The sequence below is a fragment of the Hypanus sabinus genome, unplaced genomic scaffold (assembly GCF_030144855.1).
Source record: "Hypanus sabinus isolate sHypSab1 unplaced genomic scaffold, sHypSab1.hap1 scaffold_947, whole genome shotgun sequence".
Classification (NCBI taxonomy): Eukaryota; Metazoa; Chordata; class Chondrichthyes; order Myliobatiformes; family Dasyatidae; genus Hypanus; species Hypanus sabinus.
The window spans coordinates 145756-172556 of NW_026781801.1; the positions used below are offsets into that span (position 1 = coordinate 145756).

The window sequence follows — 26801 nt, forward strand, 5'->3', positions numbered from 1 at the left end:
TGTCACCCTGTCAGCAGACCCCCCCCCCCCCCACCCCACCGCAAGCCGGAAAGGAAAGAATTAAGACATGTACCTGGTCACCGGACTTTGACTGAAGGATCTCCTGCTGCTGTAGGGGCTTATCGACCGCCTCCTGCCGTAGGGGCTCGCCGACCTCCCGCCGTACTCGTACGAGCTGCTGTGCCTGTCGTAACTGGGCGACCGGTGTCTGCTGTAAGGGCTCGAGGACCGCTGCCTCCTGCCATAAGGGCTGGGCGACCGCATGTTATATCCAGTGTGATAGGCCGCAGGCTCCCGGGAGCTGTAGTAAGGAGGGCTGACCGACTGCTTCCGGAGGGAATCGCCGGGACTCCGCCGGTAGCCGTCGTATGTGCTGGAAGTCCGGGAGCGGTACAGCGGGCTGGCATCGTACCCCTTGCCGTAGCCCCCAAAGGGGCTGTCGTCCCTGGTCGGGCTGGAAGAACGCCTGCGCCGTGGACTCCCGCCTTTCTTTTTGGGGCTGGGGGACGTTCGATAGCCCCGGGGGGCTTCCTTGCATTTCCTCTGGGTCTTCAGCTGCTCCCTGTGCGTGGACCGCTGCTCCTTCTCCTTCTTGGCCCGCTCCTTGGACGATTTGGCAGACTTGGAGTCCCTGCTGCCGCCGTGCTTGGCGGTGGGTGACGCCCACCCTTTCTTACCTCCGCCGTCCTCCTCCTCAGCGCCCTGCCTCTTGGACGAGGCCCTCTCTCTGCTGGAGCTGGACTTGCCAGACTCCGGCCTCCTGCCCCGCTCCTTGGCCCTGTCGGCCTCCTTCGACCTGCGCTCCTTGGCCCGTTTGTGTGGGTGGTGGTGGTGGTGCTTGTGGGCTTTGGCCGACTTGTCCGAGCCCGCCCGCTCCTCCTTCTCCCTCCGCTCAGAGCGGACGGTCGCCTCGGAGAAGGCGTCCGAGTCTGAGCTGATGTCGTCGTACTCCACCAGCGACTTCACCTTGGTGAGCGGGGGCTGAGCGGCCGGACCCTGGGCTTCCCGGCCGTGCTTGACCCGGCGGCGCCTGTGCCTGGAGGCTGCTTTGCGCCGCTCCCTGCTGCTGGGGCCCAGACCACTGCCTCCGTCCGCCTTGCTCCCGGCTCTCTCCGAGCCTGGCATGCCAAGAGACAAAAAAAATCCAAAAAAAAAAGCAAGAAAATTAAAAGGGGCTGAGTGAGCTGTCGGCTGCCCTGATCCTCTGGGCCAACATTCACCCCAAGTGCTCTGTCTCTTCCATAACCTTTACCCAGTTTCTCTCAACAACTTCGGGCTGTGCAGTGAGCACCTCTGGTGCCTGGGGCTTGCAATTTCCCTGGCAGTGTTTGGGCTCCTGGAGAGGGATGGGGGGTGGGGTGGTGGGTTGGGGGGGGGTGGTGGGGGAGGGTTGTTTCTTTTTTTTTGGGTTAAAAAAAAACAACAAGGACAGGGCGCCGTCCCCAACGTAAAAGAAAAACTTATTTTATTTCGTTCTGGGTTGAGTTCGAGTCCGGCAAATTTGGGACGGGCGAACGGCAGAGAGAGGGGAAAAAAAACTTGTTTCTGGGGACAGATTTTAAGTTTGTATCAATGATGTCGCAGTGACTCTCGGCCAACGGCTCTGCCAGCGGGTGCTTTGGACTGCCGGCGCCGGGGTTAGAAGCCCAGGGGCCGCGGCCGGCCGCTCCCGGCGCCGATGGATGCGGATTGCTGGCGCCCTGCCCCCGGCTCAGCAAACACCGACGCCATTGCGGCTTCAGTCTCACTTCGCCGGAAGTTCCCTGGCCGAGCGGCGGGGAGGGTCAAATATCTACTTCCGGGACGCCTCCCGGCGCGGGCGACCGGCCGCGCCGGACTCCTCCCAGGCAGCAGGGGGCGCGCCGCCCGTCGGCCGGCGGCTGCAGAGAGCCCTCCCGGGCGCCAGGTGGCCCCCGTCGCCGGCGCCATGTGGGAGGACTCACGACGCGCACTCCCACCGGCGGTTGTCCGTGCAGAGGGGGCACGGGGGGTCGCCCGCCGTCGCGGCCGCTTCCAGGGTGCGATCGGCCGGCCGCCGCTCCGAAACAAGCGCGCTGCAGTACCCTGTGCCGGACAGACGGGGGCCAGGCCGATCGGTAGTAACCCGACCAGGACGGCGGGCGGCGCTGTCCGCGGAGTCGCCCGATCGGGGGGCTCAATACCCCCCAATATTCACCTCATTGGGTGAGTGATACCTCTCAATATTCGCTTCCTTTTCTCATTAGCTGGTTAATACCCCATACTCAACCCATTGCGTGGTTAATGCCACCACTTTTGCCTGATTGGGTGGTTAATGCCCCCATACACCCGATTCGGTGATTAATACACCCATATTCCCCTGACTGGGTGGTTAATATCCATATTCATCCGATTGGGTGTTTAATGCACCCATATTCACCCGATTAGGAGGTTAATAACCCCAATATTCCCACCTACTGCCGTGTTTAATGCCTCCATATTTGCCCGGTTGGGTGGGTAATACTATATTCCCACGAATGGGTGGTTAATACCCCCATATTTGCCTAGTTGGGGCGTTAATACCCCATATTTGCCTGGTTGGGTGGTTAATACTCCCATATTCTCCAAATGGGGTGGTTAATAGCCCTATATTCACCCAATTGGGGGTCCGTACCCCCATATTCATCTAATCGGGTGGTTAATACACCATATTTGCCCAATTGGGTGGTTAATAACCCCATATTCGCCTGGTTGGGTGAGTAGTTATTGCCTGTCATGTCACTGGTGTTTAGGGCAGCAATGGAGGTTTCCTTCATCGCAGTTTCTATGTAAACAGTCAGGGTTGTTGGCCCCGAGCCTGGCCTCAAAACTTTGACCTGTTTGGTATGGGTGACCCTCTCAGGAGTCGGAACAGAAGGCCCTGACTCTCCGAGTCATTGAGGCACGAAAGCCTCCGAACCCCACAACAGGGTTGTAGCCTCTGAGAGGGATTGGGTGAGTGACGTCCCCCGACGTTCACTTCTCGCTCCGATTGGGTGGTTATATGCCCCCCTCCACCTGCTGTGGGATATCGCACAGCAAGGGCTTCCGAGAGGCCCAAGTGACGGTAAGGGGAGTGCTGAAACCAGGGGCCCGGGCTTGTGGTCAGTCAGCAGGAAGGTGCAGACGCATGTTGAGCCCATTGGGGTTCAGTCCGAGTTGAGGAGGAGATGGAGCTGGTATAAGATGAAAGGAAAAGAATGTCAGTCTGTCTGGGTAGAGATTAGGTATTGTAAGGGCCACCGAGTAAAAACTTACAGTGCAGAGACAATGACCCGTGAAAATGGCTGGAGCTCTGGTGAAGAGTTTTACTGCTATGCTGTCGGTATTTCACTTAGCAGTTTCGCAGGAGCAGTCCGTTCTGCTTTCAACCTGTTTGGATTTGAGCTAAAGATAGGAAGCTTCGTTGTTCAACTTGGGAATGAGGTGTCATCCAGTCAGGGTGATGGAGTTGGGGAGAAGGTTCCAGAGCACACTGGGCAGACAGTTTCTCTCTGTGGGGGTCACTGGTCTGGGTCGAGCTCTGGCGGGAGCTGGGAGAAGACAGGAGGTAAGGTGGCTGAGGTTGCCAATCCTGTCCCATGAGGTGCTTTGTGCTTCAAGAGGAAGGAACGATACTCCCCGTGGCTGAGAGGGATTTCTGGCGACACTTAGAAGGTACAGCGTGCAGTCACACAGACCGAGGGTCTGGCGCGTGACTGACAGAGCTCCCTCAAACCATCAGGAAGGAGATACAGGAGCCTCAGGTCCCACACCACCAGGTTCAGGAACAGTTATTACCCCTCAACCATCAGGAAGGAGGTACAGGAGACTCAAGACCCACACCACCAGGTTCAGGAACAGTTATTACCCCTCAACCATCAGGAAGGAGGTACAGGAGCCTCAGGACCCACACCACCAGGTTCAGGAACAGTTATTACCCCCTCAACCATCAGGAAGGAGGTACAGGAGCCTCAGGACCCACACCACCAGGTTCAGGAACAATTATTACCCCCTCAATCATCAGGAATGAGGTACAGGAGCCTCAGGACCCATACCACCAGGTTCAGGAACAGTTATTACCCCTCAACCATCAGGAAGGAGGTGCAGGGGCCTCACATCCCACACCACCTGATTCAGGAACAGTTATTACCCCTCAACCATCAGGAAGGAGGTGCAGGGGCCTCAGGACCCACACCACCAGGTTCAGGAACAGTTATTAACCCCTCAACCATCAGGAAAGAGGTACAGGAGCCTCTGGTCCCACACCACCAGGTTCAGGAACAGTTATTACCCCTCAACCATCAGGAAGGTACAGGAGCCTCAGGACCCACACCACCAAGTTCAGGAACAGTTATTACCTCTCAACGATCAGGAAGGAGGTGCAGGGCCTCAGGACCCCACACCACCAGGTTCAGGAACAGTTATTAACCCCTCAACCATCAGGAAAGAGGTACAGGAGCCTCTGGACCCACACCACCAGGTTCAGGAACAGTTATTACCCCTCAACCATCAGGAAGGAGGTACTGGAGCCTCCAGTCTCACACCACCAGGTTCAGGAACAATTATTACCCCTCAACCATCAGGCTCTTGAACCAGAGGGGATAACTTCACTCAGCCTTCTAGTTCTAACTGTATAGATTAGAACTTTATTTTTTAGAACATAGCAGGTTGAGGGGGAGAATTAATGGAGGCTTACAAAATTATGAGGAGTATAGATAGGGTAAACGCGAGCAGGCTTTTTCCACTGAGGGTGGGTGAGACTAGAACCAGAGGTCATGGGTGTAAGGGTGAAAGGTGAGAGGTTTAAGGGGAACATGAGGGGAAACTCCTTCACTCGGAGGATGGTGAGAGCTGCCAGCACAAGTGGTGAATGTGGGTTCGGTTTCAATGTAGAGAAGTTTGGACGGGTACGTGGGTGGGAGGGTATAGAGGGCTGTGGTGTAGCTGCCAGTCGATGGGAGAAGGCAGTTCAGCAGGACTAGATGGGCCAAAGGGCCTGTTTCTGTGCTGCTTCTCTCTCTGGCTCTGAACTTCTGGTGCCCCATCACTGAACGGTTCCCACAATCTATAGACTCACTTTCAAGGCCTCTTCACCTCACGTTCTAGATATTTATTGCTAATTTATTGTTGTTATTTATTTTATTTTGTCTTTGCACGGTTTGTTTTCTTTAACACACAGGTTACTTCTTGGTCCCAACAGGTGAGTTTTTTCACTGATCCTATAGCGTTCCTTCGTATTTACTGTGAATGCCCACAAGAAAACGGTTCTCGGGGTTGGACTTGTGTGCTGATACCCACGTAATGATTAATTTACTCTGTGCAAGTAGATGGTGCCGTAGTCTGTATCTGAACCCTGTGTGGGGCAGGTGGGGAGCTGGCTCACACCCAAGGGGAAACATGGTCGGACAGCGGAAGACTTTCAAAGGGATTTCTCACGCGGCTCACCAGAAGGGTTTGTATGTTCATTATGGGCCCTGTTGTCGGACGTGAGCGATCATGGTCTTAGCAAATCCATCATCATGTGCTGCGTCACCTGCCATGTGGCATGGCGTGGCCTATCGTGGTCTTTCCACGACCGTGACTGTTCTTAGCAAATTTCTCTGCAGAAGTGGCTTGCCGTCACCTTCTTCCGGGGCAGCGCCTTTGCAAGACGGGTGATCAAGACTCTTCAGAGGTTGTCTGCCTGGCGTCTGTGGTCTCACATCCAGGGCTTGTGATTATGGCTTCACGTGACCCTGATCGGGGGGGGGGGGGGGGGGGGGGGGCTCAGCAGGTGCACCACCTCGCCCCAGGGTGACGTGCGGGCTGGCGGAGGGAAGGAGCGCCTCACACCTCCTCTGGTAGGGACGTATCTCCACCCTGCCACCCACCAACAGAAGCATATTCCAGGTAAAACTGAGATGGGGGTGGAGGGGGAGAGCCGGACTAGGACAACAAGGAAAATAAAAACTGGAAGCTCTTGCATACAAAGTTGTCGAGAGTAGTGGGAAAACCTTAAACAGCGACAGAGGACAACCGAGCCAGCGATACAGAGATGGAAGTCTATGAGGCCCTCTGAGGTTGGAATTTGCGTCCCAGCTGTCGATGTGATGCACGAGCCAGGGCAGTAGGATCTGGAGATCCATGTAGCAGGCTCCCCTCCACCCACCCCACGCAGCTGATGAGCCCAAAGACACAGCGGAGACCGATACAGTTCGGCACCAGCAGCGTCGCAGGAGTTGCCAGTCAGCGTTGAACTCAACGCAGGACTGCCTGAGGGACCCCAGCTCCAGATTTGTCCCCCGGGATTCACTCCTGAAGCCCCCCATCCCCCCGAGTGGGTACAGCCAGAAGGCAGCAGAGGTTTGAGATCAGAATTTTCCTTCCAGATGAGCTGACGAGCCCCGTCTGCCCGGAGCGACTGGATTTAAGACGCCAGTAACCCGCCTTTGCCCCTTCTCCGGTCAGTAGAAACGGTTTTACCAGGCTTAGTCGCTAAGCTAGACATTGAGGCCAGTTGCTGATCTTGGTTCTCAGAGGCTATTTAAGGCACAGGCCACTGGGAGCATTTAATAGGTAGTGGGATCTTATCCCCATTATCCTGGCTATGACAACCTTAGAGAATTAAAGCAAACTAGCACCACATATAAAAACAGACGATAAGAGTTTTTGTAATATATGAAGTGGCAAAGTTTGGGGAAAATAAATGTGGATCCTTTGGACGATGTGGGTGGCGGGGTGGAGTGGTGTCTCTACCAAGGCGCTCCTTCCCTCCGCTAGTCTGCAGGTCACCCTTGGGCAAGGTGTAGCACCTGCTTAGCCCCCGATCAGGGTCACATGAAGCCGTGGGAGCAGGTGGCGGGCGGTTATGCGAGCAGCCAGTGCAGATCACAAGTCCTGGTGATGCAACCACTGACACCGGGCAGACATTCTCTGAAGAGTATCGATAATGGCTGGGGGGGGGGGGGGGGGCGGGGGGCGGGAGGGTCACCCATTTTGTAAAGTCACTGCCCCAAAAGAAGGCAATGGCAAACCACTTCTGTGGAAAAATTTGCCCAAAGCAATCATGGTCACAACTTGGCACATAATGATGAATTCGTAAATGGTCGAGATCTCGAAGACTGTTTTGCTTTGGCCTTCACAGTGGAGGAGATGACTAACGTGCCAAAGAGAGATATGGATGTGCCGGGAGGCGAGAGCCTCAATGCGGTTGTCGTCATTGAGGAGGTTGTGATGAGAAAACTCGTGTAGAGGTCGGCAGGTCCTCTGCCTGATGGGGTGCATGCCACCGTGCTGAGAGACAGCAGAGGTTAGAGTGGAGCCATTTGTGTTGTAACTTACCGATATTGCCTCGACTCTGGGCAGGTCCTGCTGGATTGGAATGTCACAGCACAGTTTTTCAAAAACAAGGCTGTCAGCAAATCCTTGAGGGTATAATATATCCTTATATATATCCTTGAGTGGGCAGCGTGAGAGTGGGCAGCGTGGGAGTGGACAGTGTTAGAGTGGGCAGTGTGGGAATGGATAGCGTCAGAGTGGGCAGCGTTAGAGTGGGCAGTGTTAGTGTGGGCAGTGTGGGAGTGGACAGTGTGGGAGTGGGCAGTGTGGGAGTGGACAGTGTGGGAGTGGGCAGTGTTAGAGTGGACAGTGTGGGAGTGGACAGTGTGGGAGTGGGCAGTGTGGGAGTAGACAGTGTGGGAGTGGACAGTGTGGGAGTGGACAGTGTGGGAGTGGGCAGTGTGGGAGTGGACAGTGTTAGAGTGGACAGTGTTAGAGTGGACAGTGTGGGAGTGGACAGTGTGGGAGTGGACAGTGTGGGAGTGGACAGTGTGGGAGTGGGCAGTGTGGGAGTGGGCAGTGTGGGAGTGGACAGTGTGGGAGTGGGCAGTGTGGGAGTGGGCAGTGTGGGAGTGAGCAGTGTGGGAGTGGACAGTGTGGGAGTGGACAGTGTGGGAGTGGACAGTGTGGGAGTGGGCAGTGTGGGAGTGGACAGTGTGGGAGTGGGCAGTGTGGGAGTGGGCAGTGTGGGAGTGGACAGTGTGGGAGTGGGCAGTGTGGGAGTGGACAGTGTTAGAGTGGACAGTGTGGGAGTGGACAGTGTGGGAGTGGGCAGTGTCAGAGTGGACAGTGTGGGAGTGGACAGTGTTAGAGTGGACAGTGTCAGAGTGGACAGTGTGGGAGTAGACAGTGTCAGAGTGAGCAGTGTGGGAGTGGACAGTGTGGGAGTGGACAGTGTGGGAGTGGACAGTGTGGGAGTGGACAGTGTGGGAGTGGACAGTGTGGGAGTGGGCAGTGTGGGAGTGGACAGTGTGGGAGTGGGCAGTGTGGGAGTGGACAGTGTGGGAGTGGGCAGTGTGGGAGTGGACAGTGTGGGAGTGGGCAGTGTGGGAGTGGACAGTGTGGGAGTGGACAGTGTGGGAGTGGACAGTGTGGGAGTGGGCAGTGTGGGAGTGGACAGTGTGGGAGTGGACAGTGTGGGAGTGGGCAGTGTGGGAGTGGACAGTGTTAGAGTGGGCAGTGTGGGAGTGGGCAGTGTGGGAGTGGACAGTGTTAGAGTGGACAGTGTGGGAGTGGACAGTGTGGGAGTGGGCAGTGTGGGAGTGGGCAGTGTGGGAGTGGACAGTGTGGGAGTGGACAGTGTGGGAGTGGACAGTGTTAGAGTGGGCAGTGTGGGAGTGGGCAGTGTGGGAGTGGACAGTGTTAGAGTGGACAGTGTGGGAGTGGACAGTGTGGGAGTGGGCAGTGTGGGAGTGGGCAGTGTGGGAGTGGACAGTGTGGGAGTGGGCAGTGTGGGAGTGGACAGTGTGGGAGTGGACAGTGTGGGAGTGGACAGTGTGGGAGTGGACAGTGTGGGAGTGGGCAGTTAGAGTGGGCAGTGTTAGAGTGGACAGTGTGGGAGTGGACAGTGTCAGAGTGGGCAGTGTCAGAGTGGACAGTGTGGGAGTGGTTATTTAAGGCTTTAGCTCTTCGAGGCTTCAGCAAGGAGAGGCTTGAATGAGAGATGGTGGGAAGCTGTAGGTGGGTTTTCCCCCCACAATCTATTTATTGTTTCCTTCTTTATATTTGCCCGGTTAGAACAATAGGGGATGCTTGTCTTGTGGAATGTGGGAAGGCAAGGAGACCCCCGGTGTCCCTGACCACTTCGCCTGCCTCCCAGTTGCAGCTTCTAACATTCCATATAGAGGAGTCGGACCCGGAACTGGGTGAACTCCGAATCATTCAGGAGGCTGAGGACACAGGAAACTGGGAGCCAGTCAGGAAGGGCAAAGGGGTTAACACGCCAGTGCAGAGTACCCCTGTGGCCATCCCCCTCAACAGCTTTGGGGAGGGTTTGACCTAGCAGAGAAAAGTCACAGCGGCCGGGTCTCTGGCACTCAGTCTGACTCTGTGACTCGAGGGAAGAGGGAAGAAGAGGTGAGCTGTGGTGATAGTAGTTAGGGGAACAGAAATGAGGTCCTGTAAATGAGACCGAGATTCCCAAGTCGTATATTGCCTCCCAGATGCCAAGGTATGGGACATCCCATTTGGGTCCTCAGCATTCTTAAGTAGGAGGGTGAGCGTGGACCCCGTACTTATCAATGACATGGGTAGGATGAGTGACGAGGTTCTGACGAGGGATTGAAGTGCTAAGTTAAAGGACAGGACTCCCAGGGTTGTGATCTCAGGATTGCTACCCGTGCCACGTGCTAGTGAGATTATACAGTTTAATATGTGGCTAAGGAGCTGGTGTAGGAGGGAGCGGTTCAAATTTTTGGGCCACTGGGCTCTCTTCCGGGGAAGGTGGGACCTGTACAGAAGGGACGGTTTGCATCTGCGCTGGAGGGGGGGGGGGGGGGCGGCTGATATCCTAGTGGGAAGGTTTGTTAATGCTGAACGGTGGACTTCCAGTAAGATGGCGATTGTTTGGTCGCTCCAAACCTTTTGCTCCGTTATACTTCCTACCTTTGCACTACATGTCTCCCTTTTTAAACCTTAGTTTGTTATTTTATTAGTTCTCTTTTACCTGCCCGCGAACACATCTATCTCATAATGGCTACCAAAGGTACTAAAATCGGGAAAAAAGAAACTTCCACGGCTCAGTCGGCTGAGATTCTCGCTACTTTGGAACAACATTGACAAGATACTCTAACGGATATTAAAACTGAATTTAGAACTTCTTTCAACCAGCTGGATTCCATATTGGATCAGATTAATGCCAGAGTGGATGACCATGCTGAACATTTATCTCGCATTGACTTAACTTCTGAAGATTTAGAACGCCGTGTTCAATATCTCGAAACTTTCTGCTCCAACCTAGCAGAGAAGAACAGTCAACTTTCTTCCAAAATGGTGGATCTTGAAAATCGGAGCAGATGCTGCAATCTACGAATTCTTGGTTTGCCGGAGGCCACCGAAAAGGGCTCTTGCGTTGAATTTTTTTCTTCTTTTCTCTGTGAGATTTTCGGGAAAGAATTTCTTCCGACTCCACCTGAGCTTGAAAGGGCTCACAGGGTTTATGTTCCTCGTGCAACTTTAGGTTCCCGTCCATGGCCAGTTATTTTATGCTTTCAACGATACCAGGTGAAAAACCGTCTGATTATGGAGGCACGCCGCAGAGGTACTTTTGTTTTTCAAAATACAGTCATTCGTTTTGTGGAGGATTATGCCCCCCAGGTTCTGAAGATGCGTGCTGAGTTTAAAGGTGTAATGAAACTGCTTTTTGATCGTGGATTCAGACCTTCTCTCCGAAATCCAGCTGATCTTCGAATTACGCTTACTACTGGAGAATGTAAGTGGTTTAAATCAGTGAAGGAGGCTGAGTTGTTTGTTGGAAGTCTTCCAGCCATCTTGTCTTCTTCGGAATCAGTCTGACCTTCTAAAATGGTTGATAAGTACTTCTCGAAGTAAAGCTATTTTTTTCTGAACTCAGACTTTACTTGAATAATTTAGACATTAACTATTGAGACTCTAAGGGCTCGAATTAATCTCTCCCTGGACTCGGTGTGTTTTTCCTAAATAGATGATTTAAGTTTAATGTTTCCCTGCGGACTTTTAGATTTTACTCGTGTAATTTATTTTACTTCTGTATAACTTTATCTATAGAAAACTACAATTGATCTTAATTTGTTTTGGAGGTTTGGAGTTTTTTATTGAAGGCCTCCCTGTTGGTTGATTTATAGTTTAAGTTTTGTTTTTTTTTCTGTAAACGGTTGATAAGTACTCTCTTTAAATTTATAATTTCCCCCTTTCCCCCCCTTTTTTTTCTTTCAATCTTTCATAATTTTTCGCGGGTAGGTTAGTTTTAGTTTTCTGATTTTTTTTTGTATTAAGTTTTATATTTTTTCTGTTGAAGTTGTTCCTATTTGTAATTCTGCTCTCTAGTGCATAAATTAGCTATTATTTGCTATATTATATATACGGAACTTTTGTTAACGATATGGAACTGGAAGTCATTTTTGGGTTAGTTTTTTTTTGTAGAGCTAGCTGCTTTTTTGGTAGCTGTCTAGTTTTGGGTTGCGAGGGGGGGGTGGATTTTCCAGTTCCAACACTACTCACTGTTTCTTTTGTTTTCCCTTGTTATTCAGTTCATGTCTCTGTTCTGATTCTACTGATTTATGTTTCCATTTTTGCTCCCAGGTTGTCACTGCACTGCTTGATTTTTTTATATGCCTGCTACCTTCTATGCACAAACAATTGATAATGGTTAATACACTTAAATTCGTGAGCTGGAATGTAAAGGGATTGAATCACCCTGTTAAAAGAAGGAAGGTCTTCTCACATATTAAACAACTCAAGGCTGACATTGCTTTCCTTCAAGAAACTCATATTCGTAGTTTTGATAATTCTCAGCTTTTGTCAAAGTGGGCGGGTCAGCATTTTCATTCATCCTTTGCCGCCAAAGCTGGGGGGGGGGGTCTCCATCCTTAGTAATTCAAATATTCCTTTTCAACTCCATAATAAGATAACTGATACAAGTGGCCGTTTTATTATTGTTTCTGGTAAATTTTACAACACTGAAGTTGTACTAGCAAACCTGTATGCTCCCAATTTTGATGATGTTAATTTTTTTGAACGTTTTTTCTCCTCACTACCAGATTTAAACTCATATTCTCTTATACTGGGTGGCGATTTTAATTGTTGGTTAGATCTTAATTTGGATCGATCGTCCTCTGTTACTAGATCACCTACTAAATCTGCTTTAGCTATTCACTCTTTTCTCTCTGATTTTGGTATCTCTGATATATGGTGTTTCCTTCATCCTACTGAGAGAGACTATTCTTTTTTTTCACATGTTCACCATACCTTTACTAGAATTGACTATTTTTTACTTGATAATCAACTTATTCCATTTGTCTATTCTTGTGATTATCAGAGTATACTGATTTCTGACCATGCCCCAATTACTTTGTCTTTAAACTTTCCTGGTCTCCCTCAGAGGAATAAACACTGGCGTTTTAACTCGACTTTATTATCTGATTGTAGCGGTGAGCTACACGCAGCGCTGAAATAACGACAAGGAGTCGGTAAACTGCAGTTAAAAAATATTTTATTCGAACTTCGCAGCCTTGCTTTAAATCCTCCCTGATCCCGCCCTCCCCGGGCGCGGATGCTGTAGGGGGCACATATTCACAGTCCTGTCCCACGTGCGGATGCTGTAGGGGGCACGTATTCACAGTCCTGTCCCGCGCGCAGGCTTTTGCCTTTGTTGGTGAAGCAGACCTGGCACCCTTTTGGGACTGGCCTTTGTGCCGGCGTGCTGGCTATTTGTGAGCCGGTTCGAGTGCGCTACGAAATGGGTCGCCACATAACCACCCCCCCCCCCCCAGAACCGGCGATACACCCCCCAATGTCCACAGTCTGGGCCGGACCCTGCTTGGGAGGTCGGCCTCTGCGCTGCGGTGCCGGAAACTCGGCCGGTTGCACCAGGTCCACATGGGCCGGTTTGAGTCGGTCCACCGTGAAAACCTCCTCTCTCCCCCCAATGTCCAGCACGAACATGGACCCGTTGTTCTGGAGCACCGTAAACGGCCCCTCGTAGGGCCGCTGCAGCGGTGGCCAATGCCTGCCCCTTCGTACAAACACAAACTTACAGTTCTGCAGGTCTTTGGGTACGCAGGTCAGGTTCTGCCCAAGCTGCGAAGTGGGTATGGGGGCCAGGTTGCCGGGCCTCTTGCGTAGTCTGCCCAGGACTGCTGCGGGTTCTTCCTCGTGCCCCCTTGGGGCTGGTATGAACTCCCTGGGGACGACCAGGGGTGCGCCATACACCAACTCGGCCGACGAGGCATGCAGATCGTATTTGGGCGCCGTGCGGATGCCGAGTAGGACCCAGGAAAGCTCGTCCGCCCAGTTGGCTCCTCTCAGGCGGGCCATGAGGGCCGACTTCAGGTGACGGTGGAAACGCTCCACTAGCCCGTTCGACTGTGGGTGGTAGGCAGTTGTGTGGTGCAGCTGTGTCCCCAAAAGGCTGGCCATAGCTGACCACAGGCCGGAGATGAACTGGCTGCCTCTGTCGGAGGTAATGTGGGCCAGTACACCAAAGCGGGACACCCAGGTGGCGATCAGTGCCCGGGCGCAAGATTCGGAGGTGGTGTCGGTGAGCGGGATCGCCTCTGGCCATCTGGTGAACCGGTCCACGATAGTCAGGAGGTGCTGCGCTCCGTGTGACGCTGGCGGGGGGCCCACGATATCCACATGAATGTGGTCGAAACGCCGGTGGGTGGGGTGGAACTGCTGCGGCAGGGCTTTGGTGTGCCGCTGCACCTTGGCCGTCTGGCAGTGCATGCACGTTCTGGCCCATTCACTGACCTGTTTGCGGAGTCAGTGCCAAACGAACCTGCTGGAGACCATCCGGATGGTTGTCCTGATGGAGGGGTGCGATAAGTTATGAATGTAGTCGAAAACACGTCGCCGCCAAGGTGCCGGGACGACGGGACGGGGCTGGCCGGTGGCGACGTCACAGAGTAGGGTCCTCTCACCTGGGCCTACGGGGAGGTCCTGGAGCTGCAAACCGGAGACTGCGGTTCTGTAACTCGGAAACTCCTCATCTGCCTGCTGTGCCTCTGCCAGCGCCTCAAAGTCTACCCCTTGGGAAAGGGCATGAACGGTAGGGCGAGAGAGCGCATCCGCCACGACATTGTCCTTACCCGAGACGTGCCGGACATCCGTCGTGTATTCAGAGATGTAGGACAGGTGGCATTGCTGGCGGGACGACCAGGGGTCGGACACCTTCGTGAACGTAAAGGTAAGCGGTTTGTGGTCCGTGAACGCGGTGAAGGGCCGACCTTCTAAGAAGTACCTGAAATGCCGGATTGCCAGGAATAGCACCAACAGTTCCCGGTCGAAAGCTCGGGTGTCATAACTTGTCGGAGGTAAGACGCTGATCTCGGCACCAGTGTCAACCAAAAAACGGTGTCCCGACCGCTTGTCCCATACATACAGGAGGCTATCCCAATGGCCAGCCGCCGTAGCCATCAGCGGCGGCTGGCCCTGGCGTTTCCCGGGAACTTGCAGGGCAGGCGACAGGGGCGGGCTTCTGCGCCCCACCACTGGTGGTAGAAGCACCATTGTTTGTTGGTCTTCTCACCCCTGCCTCTGGGGTTAGCAGGCTCTGTGGCCGGGCCTGGTCTGGTTTGCTGCCGGGAGCGTGGCCTGGTGATCTGTGCGACAGACGCCCCACTCACCTTGGCTTTCCACAGCACGTCCGCCCAGGCTGCCACTGGGGGTCACTGAAATCCACGTCGGACAGCAGCAGGCGTATGTCCTTGGACAGCTGCTCCAGGAATGCCTGCTCAAACATGAGGCAGGGCTTGTGTCCTCCGGCCAGAGACCACATCTCATTCAGTAAAGCCGATGGAGGTCTGTCTCCCAAGCCATCCAGGTGCAGTGAACGGGCAGCCCGCTCGCGCCGTGAGAGTCCAAGTCCTTATGAGCAGGGCTTTGAATTCCATGTATTTGCAGTCCGCTGGGGGAGACTGTATGAACTCCTCAACCTGGGCCGCTGTGTCCTGGTCGAGGGAGCTCACCACGTAGTAGTAACATGTGTCCTCCAACGTTATCTGCCGAATGTGGAATTGGGCTTCTGCTTGCTGAAACCAGGAATAGGTGAGGTCGCAGCGTCCAGAAGCTTGGCAGTTTCAACGAAACTGCATGAATAGATGCGGTCAAGTAATCTCCTATACAGCAAATCTTAATAGAAAGTCCCGTATAGATCGATTAGACCTAATTAATCAGATTAAAGAATTAGATCAATTGTATGCTCAAACTAAGAATCCTGAATTATACAAGAAGTGTGTAGAACTTCAAACTAAATTTAATCTTCTGTCTACTCAACCTGTTGAATGCCAACTTCTTGAAAGTAAGAGTCGCTTTTATATTCATGGTGACAAATCTGGTAAATTTCTAGTTAATCAGCTGAGGCGTTCTAAAGCTAAACAACATATTACAAAGATCCGGAAGGAGAACGGGGATTTTACATCGGATCACTTAGAAATCAATGACGTATTTAAAAATTTTTACTCTTGGCTTTATTCCTCTGAATCTCTGAATGAGAATATTTCTGTTGATCTTTTTTAAAATAATCTGAATATTCCATTGCTTTCATTTGATTTTAAAGCAAAACTTAATGAGCCTATATTATCAGAAGAAATATCTTTTGCAATTTCTGCATTGCCTTCAGGAAAATCTCCTGGACCTGATGGGTTCCCCGTAGAATTTTATAAAACATTCTCTTCACTTCTTTCTCCTCAGTTACTCTCAGTACTATCTGACTCGTTTAATTGTGGTAAATTGCCACCCTCTTTTAATGAGGCATCTATCATTCTTTTATTAAAAAAGGGTAAAGACCCAACAGAGTGTTCCTCGTATAGGCCGATTTCTTTGCTTAATGTTGATGTTAAAATCTTGGCCAAAGTTTTGGCTGATAGATTAGAAACTGTTATTCCCTCTATTATTTCTGATGATCAAACTGGTTTTATTAAAAACCGTCTTCCTTTTTTTAACATTCGGCGTTTATTTAACATTTTATATTCACCTTCATCTGGGATTCCTGAATGCGTTATTTCCCTCGATGCGGAGAAAGCATTTGATCGAATAGAGTGGAACTACCTTTTTGCAGTTTTAGAAAAATTTGGCTTTGGTCAAAATTTTATCTCTTGGATCAAATTATCTGTGTCCTACCGCCTCTGTTTTGACTAATTTTCAGCAATCCCAGTTATTTAACCTCAAACGTGGCACCCGTCAAGGATGCCCTTTAAGTCCCTTTCTCTTTGATTTGGCTATAGAACCTCTGGCGATAGCATTTCAAAGCTGACCTGAACTGACCGGGATCTGGACCGGGACCGGGATCTGGAGAGGGGGTGTTGAGCATAAAGTTTCTCTTTATGCTGATGACTTATTACTTTTTCTTTCAAATCCGTCCACATCCTTACATCCAATGTTTTCACTTCTTGATCAGTTTAGCCAGTTTTCTGGCTATAAACTCAATTTACATAAGAGTGAACTTTTCCCAATTCATAAAGAAGCACAAGAATTAGCATTTTGTGACCTCCCCTTTAAAGTAGTTCATAAACAATTTACTTACCTTGGGATTACAGTCACAAGGAAGTTTAAAGATCTTTTTCATGAAAATTTTGCCAATCTTTTATATACTACAAAACAGAGTCTGTCACAATGGTCACCTCTATCTATGTCCTTGGTAGGTCGTATTAATGTTGTTAAAATGTATGTTCTCCCTAAACTTTTATATTTATTTCAATCTATCCCAATTTTTATTCCTAAATCTTTTTTTGATTCCTTAGACTCTTATTTTGTCATATCTGTGGAAGAATAAGCATTCCAGAATTAATAAAGTTTCTCTTCAAAAATCTAAAAAAGAGCCCTACCTAATTTTTGTTTATTTTACTGGGCAGCTAACATATGTTGCACTACCTTTTGGTATTTTTTTCATAGCCAACCCGAGTGCCCCAGCTGGGTGGCAATGGAGTTGAGTTCCACTAAAGATTTCTCTATCTCTGCACTTCTTGGCTCTGCACTCCCTAGTAGTTTGTCTAGACTAATTGTTAATCCTCTTGTTAGACCCACTTTGCGAATATGGGCTCAGTTTAGGAAATTTTATGGTTTCTATGGTTTTTCCCTTTCTAGTCCTATCTTACATAATCACCTTTTTTTACCTACTATGTATGATTCAACATTGTATGGTATAGGAAGGGCATTAGACATTTTGAAGATAATCTTTTTATCAATAATCACTTCGCATCTTTTCAACAGCTCTCTGCTAAGTTCAATCTGCCCAATGCTCATTTTTTTAGATATCTCCAAATTAGACACTTTATTAATCCTTTAATTCCTAACTTCCCTGAAATGCCTGAGAAAAATGTTACGGATTTATTTATTTCTATTAATCCACTGGGTAAAGGTTTAATATCATTTATTCGTGATAAATTAGCATTCTTACAACGTGCCGCGTGGATAAAATTAGAATGGCTTGGGAGCATGATTTAAGTATCTCTTTATCTGATGAGATTTGGGACTCGATTCTCAAATCAGTTAATTCAACCTCTCTTTGTGCTCGCCATTGCCTTTTACAGTTTAAGATTGTTCATAGAGCCCATATGTCTAAATCTAAACTATCCCGATTTTACCCTAATATTAGTCCTCTTTGTGATAAATGCAAAAGTGGTGAGGCTTCTCTTATTCATATGTACTGGTCCTGTCCTAGTTTAGAGAAATTTTGGAAAGATGTCTTCATAACTTTATCCTATATTCTGAATCACCACTTAGAACCTAACCCTTTAATTGCTCTGTTCAGTTTTTTGGGTGAGACAGATACACGTTTGAGTTCGACCAAGTGTCGAATATTATCTTTTGTCTCTCTCCTGGCTAGACATTTAATCCTCCTTAGATGGAGAGATGTTGCCCCGCCCACGCATGCTCAATGGCTTAATGATATTATGGCCTGCTTGGACCTCAAAAAAATTCATTATTCAGTTCTCAATTCGGATATAAAGTTCCATAAGGTCTGGGGACCTTTTATTGAGTACTTTCATAACCTTCCTCTTAACTGAGGTTTTTTTTTCGGTCCCTTGCTTTCAGCTCTTTTTTTCTGGTAGAAGGCATTATTATCCTCTGTTGCTGAGTGTATTCACAGTCTGGGAGTTTGATTGTCCTGATTTATATTCTCTATATTGTGTTGTGGTTGGTCTGGAGTTTTTTTTGTTGTGGGGCTTGGGGAGGACACTAATTTTACATGACTTCAATTTGGGTGCTTTCTCAATTATCTTTTTTGTATTATATTATTAGTATGTTTATTTTTGAACTGTATTAATCTTCTTCATTTTGGTTTGGGATTTTTTCTTACCTGTAGTGTTGTAGAAAATGTATTAAAAAACCTAATTTAAAAAAAAATGCTGCACGGTGGGGTTTAAACTGGAGTTGCAGGGGGAATGGGACCCAGAGTGCCAGAACAGTTAGTGGAGAGGTTGTGGGGGCAGATACAGTCAGGAATGGAAGGTTCAGCATGGTGTGGGCACTGCATGTCTCAATGTAAGACTTATCTAGGAACAGAGGGTGACCTCAGGGCTTGGAGTTATGACATTTTAGCCATTGGTAAGACCTCAGACAACGTCAGGAATCTAAAGGTTGGGCATGGTGTGACTGGAGCCCTGACCTGCATACATTTCAATGCAAGAAGTATCGTAGGAAAGGCCGATGAGTTCAGTGCGTGGATCAACACGTGGAATTACGGCACCACAGCCATTAGTGAGACTTGTTTTCAGGAGGGGCTGTGTCACAGGGTTCTGTTGTTTTAGGCGAGACGGAGCTGGATGGATTAAAGGGTTGGTGTTACTAGCTGCACGACGTGTCAAAGCCATCCCCGGTTAGGCGAGACTGGAGAGCTCGTCCAGTGAGGCTCTCTGTGTGTGGGACTGAGGAATAAGAAGTGCCGCTCACCCAACAGTCTGCGGGATTTAGAGGAACAAATTTATCGAGAGATCGCAGGCTGTTGCAAGAAACATAAAGGCTGTGATAGTAGGTGAGTTTAACTTTCCACGTATTGACTGGGAACTCCCAAACTGTTTAAAGGACTAGATGAGATAGAGTTTGTCAAAAGGAAGGTTTCTTAACTCAGTTCATAGAAGTCCCAGTGAGAGAGTGTGCGATATTTGATCTCCTTTTAGGGAATGAGTCGGGGCAGGTGACTAGAGTTTGTGTAAGGGGAACGCTTTGCACCTAGTGACCACAATCTCATTAGTTTCAAGGTGAGTATGGAAACCGATAGGTCTGGCCCTGGGGTTGAGATTCTGAATTGGAGAAAAGCCGCTGTTGATGGTATCAGAAAGGACCTGGCAGGCTGTATTCTGGTAAAGGTGTAACTGGTAAGGAGGAGGCCTTATAAGTGAAAATTTGAGAGTACAAAGCATGTATATGCCTGTCAGAATAAAAGGTAAAGATGACAGGTTTAGGGACCCTTGGTTTTCAAGAGATATTGAGGCCCTGGTTAAGTAAAAAAGGAGGTGCATGGCAGGTAGGAACAAATGAGGGGCTTATGGAGTTTAAGAAATCAGGAAGGCTGAAAGAAGGCATGAGGTTGCTTTGGCAGACGAGGCGGAGGAGAATCCTGAGGGATTCTGCAGATATGTGAAGAGCAAAAGGGTAGCAAGGGACAAAATTGGTCCTCTGGAAGATCAGAGTGGTAATCCATGCGTGGAGGCAAAGAGATGGGAGAGATCTGAGCGTGCTACCACCTTCGGAAACATTTAAAATCGGACCGTGATAAGTGAGACAACGGCGAGGAGGTTGTGTGTACTGAGACTAGGACTGGGGGACACAGCCTCAAGGTTCGGGGAATAGATTCGGGTGGGAGATGAGGCGAAACTGTGTGGAATCGTCTGCCCAGGGAAACAGCAGAGGCCACATTATTAAATATACGCATGACCCAGTTGGATAATAAGGGAATTAATCAGCGCGGTTTGTGATTCGGACACTGCAGGTCGGGTTAGGGTGGTCACTGCTTGCTGGTGGTTTGTGTGATTTTTGATCAGGGCAGACTGCAGTCAGCGACGGGCACAGTGCTGAATGAAACAGCATTCCCGGCCTGTTTCAATGACTCTGTGGTTTGGTGTTTTCTGTTCTCTGTGTTTTTCGCTCGGTTTCTGCCACTTGCACAATTTGTTGTGTTTTTTTTTTAAACACGTTGTGTGTTTGACGATTTGTTTGAGCGGGTTCCGTGGTTTCCTCGATTTTGTGGTTGTCGGGGGGGGGGAGAGATGAACCTCGGGTTTGTGTGCTGCATACGTACCTGGATGACCAATTTACTTTAACCATTTGAATCTCAGAATCACTGGCGGCAGCAGTAAGATATAAAACATTTCAATTAACGAAGCAGTGCAGTAAGATATAAAACATTTCAATTAACGAAGCAGTGCAGTAAGATATAAAACATTTCAATTAACGAAGCAGTGCAAAAAGGAGGGGAAATACTGAGGTAGTGCTCACGGGTTCACTGTCCATTCAGAAATCTGATAGCAAAAGGGACGAAACGGTTTCCGAATTGCTGAGTGTGTGCCTTCAGGCTCCCATACCTCCTCCCTGTTGGTAGCGATGAGAAGAGGGCACGTCCTGGGTGGTGTGGGTCCTTAATGATGAACGCCGCTATTTCAAGGCATCTCTTTTGAATGTATCCTCAATGGGGGAGGCTTGTGCCCATGAGGTGATCAGAACTGCACAAAGTACTCCAAATTTGGGCTCATCTATGTCTAAGATTAAATTTGTTTATTTACTCACTGACACACATCGGGGAGCTGTGCCGCCTGATTTAACCCTTGCCTGGTCACAGGACAGAGTTTACAATGACCAGTTAATTGACTGACTAGTACGCCTCTGGACCGGAGGACCCGGAGAAAACCCACGCAAATCCATGGGGAGGACGTACAGACTCAGGCGACATCAGGAGCTGAACATGGTGCCGGAGCGCGCCTTCTCCCAGCTCACCAGTGAAACAGTCAAGCTCTTCCCATTCTAATTTCTCTGTTTTCCTTCTCAGGGTGGGCTGGAGTCCCGTCGGGATCCTGATCTACAGCGGGGTTCAAAACCGTGGTGCTGCACGACGGCGTGCTCCCAACCTTGAAGATCACCGATTGAGTTTCAGTGGGCCCAGGTTCGGCCTGAAGTCCGCGGCCCCTGTGGAAATGCATTCTCGCGGTGTCGTGTACTGAAGCCGGAGAATCGAAGACAGTATGAGAGGCTGTCAGAGGGTCTGCATTCGATAATCAACCGACGTCTGTCTCTGTAGCAGGAGCCTGAACCTCGAAGACAGTGTGAGAGGCTGTCAGAGGGTCTGTATTCGATAATCAACCGACGTCTGTCTCTGTAACAGGAGTCTGAACATCAAAGACAGTATGAGAGGCTGTCAGAGGGTCTGCATTTGGTAATTGATCGCTCTCTGAATATTGAGGGAGAGTTCACTGCCAATTCCAGAGTTGGGGGACTGGAAATAAAAAGCAACACTTCAGACTGACTAATGCCGAAATGGTGACTGCTTGTCTCCGCTGTCGCTGTGGAAGGGGCGATATCTGGCCCTCCCTTGTTAGTGAGCGAGAGAGAGAGAGTGGGATGTCGGATTGTTGGAGTGAACAGTTAGGTTTTGATGGACTCTAGACCATAGTGTCTCTTTGGGGGCTTTGCTGTATCTGGCATGGAGGGTGGTGGGAATGCTGATGCTTTCTGCTAGAGTAGGCGGGGAGGGGGGAGCTTGCTGCTTATGTGTGGGAGGGGAGAGCGGGATTTTGGGCTCTTTTTTCTCTGTTATTCTTGGAGGGGGTCTGTTCTGTTTCGAGGACGTCTGTGGAGAGTAGGTATTTCAGGTTGTATACTGTACGCTAGTGGTCACCAAACTTTCTAAGCCCAAGATCCCCTAGCTCGGCCTTAGTGAAAGGCAAGATCGACCTACTAAATCATTTAGAGAAAAACACAGCTCAGATTGTACTAACTTGAGGCCTTTTATTTGGGCCAATTGTATTTTAATTACATAAAATGCTTTTGTCAAACTTTCAAATTAATTCAACCAATAGAACACTGTAACTAGCATATCAAACAGGCCATAGCAGCACTTTGCCGCGACTCAACCACCGAACGTCAGCATGAAGAATTATGTCTCTGTAAGCGGCATCGAGCCCATCCAGTAACGCCTGAATAAGCGGTGCTGAAGCGTTTTTGCTCGAATCAAGTTTATTAGTTTGACCGCCAGTGTCATTACGTGAGAAAAGTCCACGACCTTCCCAGCCAAGGCCTGCTGATGAATCACACGGTGGTAATCCAGGAAGTGGGGAAAATCAGGGTCATTACGGCTATAAAAACCAACGCGCACACCGTGCATTGCGGGGGCCCCATCAGTAGTAATTGCCACCCGTTTATGAATGGGCATGTCATGTTCACGGACATTGTTTAAACTCATTGTAAATATCCTCACCTCTCGTTCTCTCCTTTAAGTGCAAAAGAGTGAGGAAGTCCTCCTTTGTTGAAAAATCCTGAAAAGCCGTTCTGACAAATACAACAAGCTGAGCTGTTTGCATTACATCCAGGGATTCATCGAACTGTCGTGAAAAATATTCACAGAGTGACAAGTCCTTTAACGCTTGTCGACCCACGTCCTCTGAGCCTTCAAACCCAACTTCAGCTCCTCAACTTTCCTGGTATTGGTAAACTGTTACTGAGACACTAGTATTTAAGTTTCAGGGGTACACAAGCTAATGACACCACTGTTTTTGTTTCCCATTTTTTTACATTTGGGGAATGTTGGAATTTAAAGGGGGAGAAGTGTTGTACTGTGAGCATTATAAAGATAAGTTTATACCAATTAGGATCATGGTAAAACTGTTTGTAAAGAGAGATTGTTTCCGGGGTTGCGGGGTTTTCCTTCCGGTCTTTTCTGCCCGGTACCGGCGCATTAGTGAAAACCTCTGAATGCGAATATCGTTTTACCATCCTAGATAAAGTTTTTCCTTTTGGGCATGAAGTTGTCGAGTGGTCCTTTTTCAAAGTAGAATTTACTACATATTTGCATCAAAAGGTTTATCAGGCATAATGTATTTGTGTATTTTTCATTTTTTTCGGGAGCTACTGGGCAAGTCTCAAAGATCGACCGGTAGATCGCAATTGACTGGTTGGCGAATGCTACTGTACACACCAGGAAATCTGCAGATGCTGGAAATTCAAGCAACACACACAAAATGCTGGTGGGACACAGCAGGCCAGGCAGCATCTATAGGGAGAAGCGCCGTCGACGTTTCGGGCGGAGACCCTTCGTCAGGACTAATTGACAGGAGAGATAGTAAGAGATTTGAAAGTAGGAGGGGGAGGGGAAAATGCGAAATGATAGGAGAAGACCGGAGGGGGTGGGGTGAAGCTGAGAGCTGGAAAGGTGATTGGCGAAAGTGATAGAGCTGGAGAAGGGAAAGGATCATGGGACGGGAGGCCTCGGGAGAAAGAAAGGGGGAAGGGAGCACCAGAGGGCAATGGAGAACAGGCAGGGAGAGAGAGCAAAAAAAGGGAAGGGGGGAAAAAACTAAATATTATCAGGGATGGGGTAAGAAGGGGAGGAGGGGCATTAACGGAAGTTAGAGAAGTCAATGTTCATGTCATCAAGTTGGAGGCTACCCAGACGGAATATAAGGTGTTGTTCCTCCAACCTGAGTGTGGCTTCATCTTGACAGTAGAGGAGGCCATGGATAGACATATCAGAATGGGAATGGGACGTGGAATTAAAATGTGTGGCCACTGGGAGATCCTGCTTTCTCTGGCGGACAGAGCGTAGGTGTTCAGCAAAATGGTTTCCCAGTCTGCGTCGGGTCTCACCAATATATAAAAGGCCACACCGGGAGCACCGAATGCAGTATATAACACCAGCCGTCTCACCTGGAAGGACTGTCTGGGGCCCTGAATGGTGGTGGGGGAGGAAGTGTAAGGGCAGGGGTAGCACTTGTTCCACTTACAAGAATAAGTGCCAGGAGGGAGATCGGTGGGAAGGGATTGTGGGGGATGAGTGGACAAGGGAGTCGCGTAGGGAGCGTTCCCTGCGAAAAGCAGAAGGGGGGAGGGAAAGATGTGCTAGGAAGTGGGATCCTGTTGGAGGTGGTGGAAGTTACGGAGAATTATACGTTGGATATTACTGTACACATCCTGTAGTATTAAATGGCAATATTGAACTCGGATGCCCTGAGCTGTTACAGGATTGCACTGATGGCTACAACGGTGCCCGATTGTGTGCGGGTCTGGTCAGCCAGTCCTGTTCCCTCACAGTAACTGAAGCCCTTCCCTACACAGCCGGAATTTTCTTTTACATACAAAAGCGCCGCTTCGGAAATACCGGCGCAACAACCGCAATTCCAAATTTGCAATTTCTGAGGAAGTTCGGACTGGTTCGATGAAGATGTCAGAGTCGTACCAAAGTACAGCACAGAAACAGGCCCTTTGGCCCATCTAGTCCATACTGAACCATTTAAACTGCCTAGTCCTATCAACCTTCACCCTCCATACCCCTACAATCCACGTAGCCATCCAAATTTCTCTTAAACGTTAAAATCGAGCTCGCATACACCACCTGTGCTGACAGCTCGTTCCAAACTCTCCCCACCCTCTGACTGAAGGAGTTCCCCCTCACGTTCCCTTTAAACTCCTCACCTTTCACCCTTAACCCATGACCTCTAGTTCTAGTCTCACATCAGTGGATAAAGCCTGCTTGCATTTGCCCTATCTATACCCCTCATAATTTTGTATACCTCTGTCAAACCTCCTCTCAATCTTCTACTTTCCAAGGGATAAAGTCCTGACCTGTTCAATCTTTCCTTATAACTCTGGTCCTCCAGACCTGGCAAAATCCTAACAAACGTTCTCTGTACTCTTTCAACCTTGTTTACATCTTTCCTGTAGGTAGGTGGCCAAAACTGCACACGATACTCCAAATTAGGCCTCACCAACGTCTTATACAATTTCAATATATCTCCCATCTCCTGTACTCGGTACTGTGACTTATGAAGGGCTTCTTCACGATCCTATCTACCTGTGGTGCCACTTTCAAGAATTATGGATCTGTATCTGATCCCTTTGTCCCACCACACCCCTCAGTGCCCTGCCTACCGTTCACCGTATGGCCGACCCTGGGGAAGTGCAACTCCTCACACTTGCTGGCATTAAATTCCATCTGCCATTTCCCAGCCGGTCTAGATCCCACTGCCATCTCCGATAGTCTTCCTTGCTGTCCACTACACCCTCAGTCTTGTTGTCAATCCGCAGATTTGCTGATCTAGTTAACCACATTATCATCCAGCTTTATTGATGACAAACGGCAACGAAGCCAGCACCGATCATTCCACTAGACACAGGCCTCCGGTCAGAGAGGCAGCCCTCTACTCCCACCAAAGCCAATGTCTAATGCAGTCTTGCCTCCTCATCCTGAATGCTGAGCGAGTGAACCTTCTTGACCAAACTCCCATCTTGCCAAATGCCTTTCTAAAGTCCATGTTGACAACATCCACTGCCTTTCCTTCATCAACTTTCCTGGCGATTTGCTTGGAAAACTCCACAAGGTTGGTTATGCTTGACCTATCATGCACAAAGCCCCGCTGACTATCCCTTATCGGTCCCTGTCTGTCGAAATAATCAATTATCCAGTCCCTTAGAATACCTTCTAATAACGTGCCCCCTACAGATGTCAGGCTCACGGGCCTATAAGTTCCTGGTTTATTTTTAGAGCCTTTCTTAATCAGCAGAACCACATTGGCTGTCCTCCAATCCTCTGGTACCTCACCTGTCGCTAACGATGATTTAAATGTCTCAGCTAAGGCCCCTGCAGTTTCTGTACTTGCCTCCCGCAGGGGGCACCTGGTCAGATCCTGGGGACTTATCCACCCTGATTTGCCTCAAGGCTGCAAGCGCCTCCCCCTCTCATCCACACAGGATCCATCAAGTTGATGCCGCTTTGCCTCACCTCGATAGACTCGACGTCTTCTGAGAAAATACGAATGCGGGCGCCCCATTTCCATCGCTTTCGGTTCCACACGATCTTCCAGAGGATCAGTTCTGACCCTGGCAAACCTTTTGCTCTCAACGTATCTGTAGAACCCCTGAAGATTCTTCACCTTGTCTACTGGAGCGACATCATGGTGTTTAGCCCTCCTGATGTGTTCTCTTGCGTTTTCTATACCCCGTAAGCACCTCATTTGTCCCTGCCTGCTTAAAACTGTTATGCACCTCCTTTATTTCCTTAACAGATAAATCTCTTGAAAACCAAGGTTCCCCGCACCTGTTAACTTTACCTTTTTAATTCTGACGGGCTTTGTGCTTTCGAGGTTCCACTTTTGAAGGCCTCCCACTTCACCGAGTGCTCCTTCGCCGGACGCCAGCCTGTCCCGGTCCACCCGTGCCCGGTGCTTTCTGACACCAGCAGGACGGGCCTTTCTCCAATTCAGCATCTCGACCCGCAGACCGACGTAGAACGAGCAAGCCCTTCAGCCCGCCATGTATCAAACCATCCAAAAAGTAAATTTTTAAAAAATGATAACTAAACACTCCCGCCTACACAAAGGCCACACCCCCTCCATCTCCCTCACATCCTTGTGTCTATCTGAAAAGCCTCTAATGTGTCTGCCTTGACCAGGCATCCACCCCCCCCCCCCCCCCCCATCCTCAATGCATGCCCTCTGGTGCTGGACATTTTAACCCTGGGGAACAGACACTCCCTGTCAAACAAGAGAAGATCTGTAGATGCCGGAAATAGACAACAGACGGTAGGTGCAGGAGCAGGCCATTCGGCCCTTCTAGCCAGCACCACCATTCACAGTGATCATACACCATCAGTACCCCGTTCCTGC

The 26801-nt window shown here is 49.6% G+C and overlaps 2 protein-coding genes across 2 annotated transcripts in view; one reads left to right on the forward strand and one right to left on the reverse strand.

Annotated features, from left to right (window-relative positions):
- The window catches only part of LOC132390544 (cyclin-dependent kinase 12-like), a 147273-nt gene extending 145510 nt beyond the window's left edge, over positions 1 to 1763 (reverse strand). Inside the window, exon 1 of the mRNA XM_059963156.1 lies at positions 74 to 1763. Within this exon, the coding sequence (XP_059819139.1) occupies positions 74 to 1125 (1052 nt within the window). The 5' untranslated portion in view covers positions 1126 to 1763. The remainder of the gene's footprint in view (positions 1 to 73) is intronic.
- On the forward strand, positions 1679 to 22948 carry LOC132390543 (uncharacterized). Its single transcript, XM_059963155.1, has 2 exons — positions 1679 to 2184; positions 20978 to 22948. Exons 1-2 carry the CDS (start codon positions 1679 to 1681, stop codon positions 21147 to 21149), a joined length of 678 nt encoding a protein of 225 aa, XP_059819138.1. The 3' UTR covers positions 21150 to 22948.
- The last annotated feature ends 3853 nt before the right edge of the window (positions 22949 to 26801 follow it).